General features: G+C 45.1%; 1 protein-coding gene across 1 annotated transcript in view; it reads left to right on the forward strand.

Annotated features, from left to right (window-relative positions):
* Positions 1-10,000, forward strand: part of LOC143292238 (glutamate receptor ionotropic, NMDA 2B-like) — a 175,605-nt gene that overhangs the window by 122,606 nt on the left and 42,999 nt on the right. Inside the window, exon 5 of the mRNA XM_076602428.1 lies at positions 4,692-4,828. Within this exon, the coding sequence (XP_076458543.1) occupies positions 4,692-4,828 (137 nt within the window). The remainder of the gene's footprint in view (positions 1-4,691; positions 4,829-10,000) is intronic.

A 10,000-nucleotide genomic window follows, 5' to 3' on the forward strand; every position in this document is an offset into this window, starting at 1 on the left:
TGTGTGTGTGTGTGTGTGTGTAAGCAGGGACGAGGGGCCGGGGGTGCGGCGGGGGGATTGGGGGGGGGGAGGTTGATGGTTCCAGTGTACTTCATTTGCATCCTCAACGACCACCGTTTTGCATCTCTTGACGGCTCCCCCATCCACAAGCGATAAACCCTGTGGCAATTCAGTGATCCATCATGTTGAGAAGCGTGCGTGCATGGTGGTCCTTCTCCTCGCTTTTCTTCTTTCTGTTCGCAACTTCCTTTTCATCATGAAGCGTGCTCTTCATTTGCTGCCTCTTGTTCTTCTTGTTCTTGTCGTGCACATCTTCTTTTTGTTTGCTTCCCGACGGGCGCAGCAGCCGAATGGTTAAAGCGTTAGACTTTCAATCTGAGGGTCCCGGGCGAGTATCGACACGGGGGAGTATCGACACGGGGGAGTATTGACATGGGGGAGTATCGACACGGGGGGAGTATTGACATGGGGGAGTATTGACACGGGGGGAGTATCGACGCGGGGGGAGTATCGACATGGGGGAGTATTGACACGGGGGGAGTATCGACGCGGGGGGAGTATTGACACGGAGGAGTATTGACACGGGGGGAGTATTGACACTTGGGAGTATCGACATGGGGGAGTATTGACACGGAGGAGTATCGACACAGGGGGAGTATTGACACGGGGGGAGTATCGACACGGGGGAGTATTGATACTTGGGAGTATCGACACGGGGGAGTATCGAAATGGGGGTGTATCGGGCTAACCCCGATCCCAAGTACTATCTGAAGGATCAATAAGTACTCTACTACCTCCCGCCCCCACCACATATCCCCCGCTACCCCGCCCATGCCTGTCCACCCCCACCCCTTCTTCCATTCCCCTCATCCACCTTCCCTCTTCCCCCTCCGCCCTCCCTGGGAAATTATCATGTTACGTCCTTCAGTTTCGTCTCTATACAAAGGAAGAATTGGGAAGAGAAAATCGATTTTTTTTGTTTTTTTTGTTTTGGTTGGTCTGTCTCTCGTCTCTGTGTTTTGCTGTAAATTTGGTTGATAACACTTCTGATGCGTTTTGAGGTTCTGGTGTGGCTTTGGAGGAAGGCAAATCACACAGACAGACAGACAGACACACACACACACACACACACACACACACACACACACACACGAATATACATACTTGTGCACGCATATGCCCGCGCTCATGCACACACACACACACACGAGCGCGCGCACACGCAGACGCAAGCACGCACTCACACATACGCATACATACATATTCAGCACACGCTAGCGCGCGCTTATGCACACGCGCGCGCATGGACGCACGGACACGTGCACAAACACATAGAGAGAGAGAGAGAGAGGAAGGTAGGAAGGGAGAGAGAGAGAGAGGGAGAGAGAGGGGGAGGGATGGAGAGAGAGAGAGAGAGAGAGAGAGAGAGAGAGAGAGAGAGAGAGAGAGAGAGAGAGAGAGATCAGAACTCAGAACTCAAAACGTTTTTTATCTAAGGAATAAGACTTTAGGCATGTCCTGTCCTTGCTAATTTGCATCCATTAGAAGAGAGAGAGAGAGAGAGAGAGAGAGAGAGAGAGACAGAGACAGAGACAGAGACAGAGACAGAGAGACAGAGAGAGAGACAGAGAGAGCACCATAAAAGAAGCTAGAACTTGAATTTATGCAGTTGATGTAAGATGATGATGGCTTCCTGACTGCTCTCTTTTTCTTTCTGTTGTCTCTAAATCCTTTCTTCATTTTTTTGTTCTCTTTGTTTGTATATCTTTCCTTTTATTTCCCCATTTCTTCTTTTAGTTTTGTTTGTATATCTTTCCTTTTATTTCCCCCTTTCTCCTTGTAGTTTTGTTTGTATATCTTTCCTTTTATTTCTCCCTTTCTCCCGTTAGTTTTGTTTGTATATCTTTCCTTTTATTTCCCCCTTTCTCCTTTTAGTTTTGTTTGTATATCTTTCCTTTTATTTCCCCCTTTCTCCTTGTAGTTTTGTTTGTATATCTTTCCTTTTATTTCTCCCTTTCTCCCGTTAGTTTTGTTTGTATATCTTTCCTTTTATTTTCTTCTTTTGGTTTTGTTTGTATATCTTTCCTTTTATTTTCCCTTTCTTCTTTTAGTTTTGTTTGTATATTTTTCCTTTTATTTTCTCCTTTTAGTTTTGTTTGTATATCTTTTCTTTTATTTTCCCATTTCTCCTTTTAGTTTTGTTTGTATATCTTTCCTTTTATTTCCCCCTTTCTCCTTGTAGTTTTGTTTGTATATCTTTCCTTTTATTTCCCTCTTTCTCCTTGTAGTTTTGTTTGTATATCTTTCCTTCTATTTCCCTCTTTCTCCTTGTAGTTTTGTTTGTATATCTTTCCTTTTATTTCCCCATTTCTCCTTGTAGATTTGTTTGTATATCTTTCCATTTATTTCTCCCCTTTCTCCCGTTATTTTTGTTTGTATATCTTTCCATTTATTTCTCCCCTTTCTCCCGTTATTTTTGTTTGTATATCTTTCCATTTATTTCTCCCCTTTCTCCCGTTATTTTTGTTTGTATATCTTTCCTTTTATTTCTCCCTTTCTCCCGTTATCTTTGTTTCTCTTTCAGAATTCCTTTCGGACCCTCCTTTTCTTTCTGTCGTTGAAGTGTTCCTTGAAACTGAAACAAAAAATTCTTTCTCTCTCTCCCTTTCTTTCTCTCTTTCTCTCTTATTTGTATTCATTCTTTCATAATTCCTTTTATCATCCACCATCCGTCACCGCCGCCTCCTCCCTCCCCCCCTCCCCGTCACATTTGTGTTTTTCTCACACAATATTTTTTCTTTCTTTCTTTCTTTCTTTCGTTCTTTCTTTCTTTCTTTCTTTCTTTCTTTCTGTGTGTCTGTCTGTGTGTCTATCTGTCTGTCTGTCTTTCTTTCTTTCTTTAGTCTCCCTGTCATCCATCCTTACCTTCTCCAGTTGCTTTTTTATTTTAAAACTTTTTTTTTTTACACCAGAGTATCATTTTTCTTTCTTTCTTTTATCTCACCCAAGGGATGAAAGACAAAGAGGAAAGGTGTGTGTGTGTGTGTGTGTGTGTGTGTGTGTGTGTGTGTGTGTGTGTGTGTGTGTGTGTGGTGTGTGTGTGTGTGTGTGTGTGTGCGTGTGTGTGTGTTTGGGGGGCGGAGGTAAGGGTGGGGGCGGTGAAATTTTTTTGTGTCCATTCATCAGATCCAGGGACTATACCTTGATCTTGTGTACCACGGCCACTCTGAAATGCGACGAGGGTTGGGATTTCGGAGGAGGAGGAGGAGGAGTAGAATGAAGAGGAGGAGCAGGGGGAGGAGGGGTGGGGTAGGATGGGGATGAGGAAGGGGAGGGGTGGATTCTCTGTATCGTTCTCCCCATCTCTTCATTCATTCATTCATTCATTCTTCATTCATTCATTCATCAACAGTCTTCCTCTTCTTCTGCTTCTTCTTCTTCTCGTGTTTATAATGCGACGAAATGTCTGTAGTGTGATGTGTTATGAATCTGTGACATAACATGGTATATTGAGTTGTGCGCTTGTAATGTAACATTATATGACTTGTCGTGTGTTTGTGATGTAACATAATATGACGGTTTCGTGTTTGTCATGTAACATTTGATTTGGCGGGTTGTGTGTTTGTGGTATAACATGATGTAACGTGGTGTATGTTTGTCATGAAACATTTGAATAATTATGATGGGTAGTGTGGTTTGTGATGTAACATGATATGACGTGTTGTGTGTTTGTGATGTGACATGATGTTTTCATAATGTGATGTGTTTTGTGATGTAACATGACGTGTTGTGTTAGTGATGTGGCATGATGTGTTTGTGATGTAACATGACGTGTTGTGTGTTAGTGATGTGGCATGATGTGTTTGTGATGTGATACGATGTATGATTGTGGTCACTGCGCGACGTGACGTCGTGTAACGTGACGTGACTTGACGTGACGTGACGCGTTGTGGTGTTACGCGACGTGGTGTGACGTCATACGATGTGATGATTTTGATGTGATGCAATGTCATGCTATGTGAACGGACATGAGGTAACGTAATGTAATGTGACGTTTGAAATATGACATTGTGTGCTGTGATATGAAATGATGTGAAACGTAGGTGGCAGAATGATCAAGACGTTCATTTTCCAATACAGAAAGTCCGAGAGGGTCTGGGTTCGAATCGAATCCCGCTCTCACCCATTCACCCACGTTGGACTGGAAAATCAAAGTAAGCGTCTGGTCGTTCGGATGAGACGATAAACCGAGGTCCCGTGTGCAGCACGCACTTGGCGCACTGAAAAAAAAAAGAACCCATGGCAACGAGAGTGTTGTCCTCTGGCAAAATTCTGCAGAAGAAATCCACCCTTATAGATGCCCAGATAACACACTGAAAAAGAACCCATGGCAACGAGAGTGTTGTCCTCTGGTAAAATTCTGCAGATGAAATTCACTCTGACAGGTACACAAAAAATATAGCAGATGTGGTATAGCGCATATGTATTTGTCCGAACGCAGTGACGCCTCCTTCAGAAAGTGAAACTGAAACTGTGAATCGTGTGCGTGCGTGCGTGCGTGCGTGTGTGTGTGTGTGTGTGTGTGTGTGTGTGTGTGAGTGCGTATGCGTGCGCGCCTCTGTGTGTGTGTGCGCGCGCGCGTGTGCGTATGTGCGTGCGTGCGTGTATGTATGTGTGTGTGTTTGTGCCAGACACGAGACCCGGACCATCCTGGAGGCGGCAGGGAGGCAGGGTCTGCTGGGCAGGGAGTTCGCCTGGCTGGCGGCGTTCGAGGCCATCCCCAAGGCTGCCGGCAACAGGGCCTCCCACCTGCCTGTGGGGCTCCTGGGTGAGTGGACAGAGAGAGAGAGAGAGAGAGAGGTGGTGAGGGAGGGAGAGAGGGATGTGAGATGGGAGAGAGAGGGAGAGAGAGAGGGGGTTGAGGGAGGGAGAGAGGGATATCAGAGGGAGAGAGAGAGAGAGGGGGGAGAGAGAGGGAGGGAGAGAGAGGTGAGAAAGAGATAGGAGGAGAGAGGTGAGAAAGAGATGGGGGAGAGAGAGGTGTGAGAGAGAGAGGTAAAGCGAGAGAGAGAGTGGGAGAGAGAGAGAAAAAATAAGAGAGAGGGAGAGAGAGAGCGTTGCTCAAAGTTGGACGTAAATATACATATAATTTTGTATGTGTCATGTTTGTCTATTCTGTATGTCGGTCTGAATGTAGGTATGCACATAACAAGGTTACGTGAGCGCCACACATGCTATAGTGTAAAAAAAACAAACAACGACAACAAAAACAAAAAAACAAAAAAAGAAAGAAAAAAACAAACAACAACAAAAACAAAATAATAACATTTGCTCACGGACGATGCCATTCTGTCGGCCTCAGAAGTGGGGAGTCCACTGGGAAAAAAAAAAGAAAGAAAAAAAAAGAAGGTTACGTCTGGTAACTTCACAGGCTTGAGGTGGATGGCCGCGTGGTGGGCCTTAATTTCGTGCTCTTGCACACCCCTCAGCACTATACGGCGCACCACGATATCGCCCTCTCTGCCGTTGAATCCTGGAGATTTCGTCCGCTGCCAGATGCCACCGAAGCATTATAGGAAGAGCAAATCCGTACGATATATATATATATATATATATATATATATATGTATAGATAGATAGATATATAGATAGATAGATCGAGAGAGAAAGAAAGAGATGCATACATACACATGTATGTGTATATATATATATATATATATATATATATAGATAGATAGATAGATAGATAGATATCGAGACAGACAGACAGACAGACAGACAGACAGATTACTAGATAGATGGCGGAGAGACAACTTACCACGAGGAATGAAAATAAGCTGCTGACTATAACCAAACGTGTGTTGCTGAAGTCATCACGTTTGTTCTTTACTTCTTATAAGATTTAGAGTAAAAAGGATGATTTTTTTCTTTGTTTGACGTTTTTTTTTTACAGAAGAAAAAAGTAAAGGAAAGAAAGAAAAAAACAGAAAAGCAAAAAAGAAGGAGGAAGAAGGGAGGACGAGAAGGTGGAGGGATATGAAAAAAACAAAACAGCTGTTAACAGATTGCTCTTCACGTCCCCATCGAACGTGGCGATGTATCTAAGCCCTACCCAGCTTCTTAGAAAAAAAAAAAAAAAAGCATCTATTTCATATAGATCTGCCAAACGTAATCTGCTGCAGAATGCTTTTCTGCTTAGGTATTGACTACCTCTTGAAAATCTTCTTGTGTTTGTTTCTTGTTGTCACCTCCACCCCCCCCCCCCCCCCCCCCCGACCCCCCCCTCCCCCGCCATCCTCGCCGTCACCCCCAATTCTCCCTCAAGCAAAGCCGCAAAGAAGATACGGGAAAAATGACAAACAAAACCAAAACCAAAATTCTAACGAAACAAAATGACAGAGGGCTGTTCACAACTTTTAAAGTTCGCACCTCCCCCCTCCCCATTTCAGCCCCCAGGAGTGTTTGTAAAAGAAAGATGCATTCGAGAGAAAACTAACTACAAGTTTTGTACATTACTTTTCAGAAACTGTGCAGTTTAAAGGATGGGTTTAGGGCTTGACCGTTTTGTTTTCATTTCTGAAGGAGGCGTCACTGCGTTCGGACGAATCATATACGCTGCACCACATATGCTAAGCAGATGCCTGACAGCAGTATAACCCAACACATACATCAGGCCTTGAGTGCAAGCATATATGTTTGTGTACCTATCAGAGTGAATTTCTTCTACAGAATTTTGCCAGAGGACAACACTTTTGTTGCCATGGCTTCGTTTTTAGTGCGCCAAGTGCGCGCTGCACTCGGGACCAAGGCTTATCGTCTCATCCGAATGAATAGACGACCAGTTTGATATTCCAGAAAGGGCATTAGCGGGAATCGAACCCAGACCCTCACGGATGTTATGGCAGCTAAGCATCTTTACCCATTCTGCCACTTGGTCCTAGAAGAAGAAGAAGGAGAAGAAGAAGAAGAAGAAGAAAATGAAGAGAGGGAGGAGAGAAAATGAAGAAAAGAAAAAAAAAAAGAAAAAAAGAGAGGAAAATTCCCGACAGCAGATGTCTTCAAGTTCTCACTGAATGTCACAATATCTCTAAAGCTCTGACCAGTCTCTTTGTTGTTGTTGTTTTTTTTACGTCTGTGGAATGGAATGCCAGATGAAGTTTGATTTGGTTGGTTAGCCATCGATCTGCCTCTTGCAAATCTGAGGTTTTTTTGTTTGCTTTTGTTTTGTGTTTTGCTTGTTTGCTCTTCCGAGCAAAACCCAGAGAGGAAAAGACGTTTGGTGAAAACGAACACAAACCAAACCCAACCAAACAAATCGACAGAAGGTCGGCTCACAAAGTTTTGGCGCGGCCCCCTCTTCCCCGCTAGACTGTTCGTTGAGCCGCGTGATTAAAGCGATGGACTTTCAATCTGGGGGTTCCGGGTTCGAATCCCGGTCACGGCATCTAGTGAATTAAGGATGGGTTTTTTCTTCCCCCCCGCCCAAGCCCCCTCCCCGGATCTTCTAGGTCAACAGATGTGCAGACCTGCAAGCGCCTGAACTCCCTCCGGGTGTATACGCATGCTGAAGATCAAATACGAACGTTAAAGATCCCGTTGTCCATGTCAGCGTGCGGTGTGTTATGGAAATAAGAACATACCCGGCATGCGCCACCCGTCCCGAAAACGGAGTATGACTACCTGCATGGCAGGGTGTGAAAACGGTCATTTATGTAACGTCTGCTTGTGTAAACGAGTGAACATGGGCCACCCCCCTTCCAAGCAATACCTGTAAGAGAAAAGAAAACATTTTGAACACACACAAAACAGCAATCAAAAAACAACAAAAACGAAACAAACAAACAAAAGAGAACTCAGCCACCCAGACCAAAGAATTTGGCCGTGGGTTGCTCGCAACGTTTCGGGAAGGAGGAAGGTGGCAGATTGGTTAAGACGCTTATCTGCCAATACAGTATTTGTGAAGGTCTGGGTTCGAGTCATGGTCCCTTTCTCTCAAGTTTGACTGGAAAACCAAACTGAGCGTATCGTCATTCGAATGAGATAATAAACCGAGGTTCCCGTGTGCATAACTGAAAAGGAACCCATGGCAACAATTGTTGTTTGGCAAAATTCAGTTGAAATCCACTCTGGTAGACAAACACATATATCTATCTATCTATCTATATACATATCGATATATATCCATATAATATTATATATATATCCATGCGCTCAAGGCCTGACAAGTGCTCTGGGTTATGCTGCAGTTCAAGAAATTTCCTTGCAGGGGTGGTGCAGCGAAAATGGATTTGTCCGAACGCACTGACGCCTCCTTGAGAAACTCAGATTGCGACTTTGGTACGGTCGCTCTCCACTCACCCCACCACCACTGTCATTCCCCCCTCTTCCTCTCTCTCTCTCTCTCTCTCTCTCTCTCATTCTCCCCCTCAACTCCACCACCGTCATCCCCCCTCTCCCTCTCTCTCTCATTCTCCCCCTCAACTCCACCACCGTCATCCCCCCTCTCCCTCTCTCTCTCATTCTCCCCCTCAACTCCACCACCGTCATCCCCCCTCTCCCTCTCTCTCTCATTCTCCCCCTCAACTCCACCACCGGAACAATACCTGCAGAGAAGAAGAACCAAAACCAAACCAAACAAATTGACGGAGTGTTGCCCCCTACTTTTTGGTTCGGTTTTCTTGCCGCACTCGGGTGTTTCCCCATTCTTTCCTTCTCTTTCATCCCCCCAAAAAACCAACAACAAATAAAGAACCCCCCCCCCCCCCCCCCCAAACTATTAAAAAACGAAGAAAAACTTAAAAAAAAAAGTTGTGGAAAAATTGTGAACAAAACACACACACACAAAACCAAACCCCAAAGCCAAACAAATTGACAGAGGGCTGCCCCCAACGTTTTTGTACGGTCCCTGTCCATCCTGTTTTGGAGAGTTCGTTCCCCTCCCCTCCCTCCCCCCTCCCCCACAAACCACACCCTATCTCTCTCCCCCTCCCCCTCCACCACTCTTACCCCACACCCTGCAGAGAAGAAGACAATCGAATCCCCCCCCCCCACGCCGCCCCACCCCCACCCCCCCTCACTTCCTCTCCCCAAACCACAACCAAAACAGATTGACAGAGGGTTGTTTGTAACTTTTCCGTGTGCCCCCCTCTCCTCCCTGAAGTTCTCGTTCAGTTAAGTTCAGTGCAGTTTCTCAAAGGAGACGTTACTGCGTTCAGACTAATCCATGTACGCTACACCACATCTGCTAAGCAGATGCCTGACTTGGGGTGAGTTGCATAAGCGAACTTAGCAGCGTTAAGTTTGTTCATCGTTGATAATGCACCTAGCTCCATGAACTTAGGAACCTTCATAACTGTAAGCAAAATTAGCGCTAAAAAGATCGTCTCGAACAACCCGGCCCAGCAGCGTAACCCAGCGCGCTTAGGCGTCAAGCGAAAGATTTAAAAAGAAGAAAAAAAGAGAAAAGGATGAATAAACAGATAGGTAAATAAATAGATAAATAAATAAACAAACAAATAAATAAATGAATAAAAAAATAAATTGTTCCCCCTCCTCATCCCCCCCTCCACCCAACAACCCACCCGCTTCCCAGAACAAATCCTGTATAGGAAAACACGTTTGTGAAATCGAAAGAAACAAAACCAAAACCAAAACAGAAACCAAACCAAACAAATCGACAGAGAGTTGTTCGTAACGTTTTCGGTGCGGATCCCCCTCCCCTCCCCCCCCCCCCCCTCTCTCCTTTCATTTGAGTGTTGGTGCAGTCTGATGTATTCTGGTGATCTCTGGTCGTCTTCTGATACCTCAAATGTTTACGTGTGGATTGTATTTCGCTCTCTCTCTTGCTCTCTCTCTTCCACTGGAGTGTTGGTTCCTTCAGGAGAGGAACTGGGAAGACAGTAAGTTATGGTACCTGCAGTCTGATGTGTTCTGGTGATCACATACACACACTCCCTAACTCACCCCCCTCCACGCAGACAGACAGACAGACAGACAGACA

This window comes from Babylonia areolata, chromosome 18 (genome assembly GCF_041734735.1).
Source record: "Babylonia areolata isolate BAREFJ2019XMU chromosome 18, ASM4173473v1, whole genome shotgun sequence".
Lineage (NCBI taxonomy): Eukaryota > Metazoa > Mollusca > Gastropoda > Neogastropoda > Buccinidae > Babylonia > Babylonia areolata.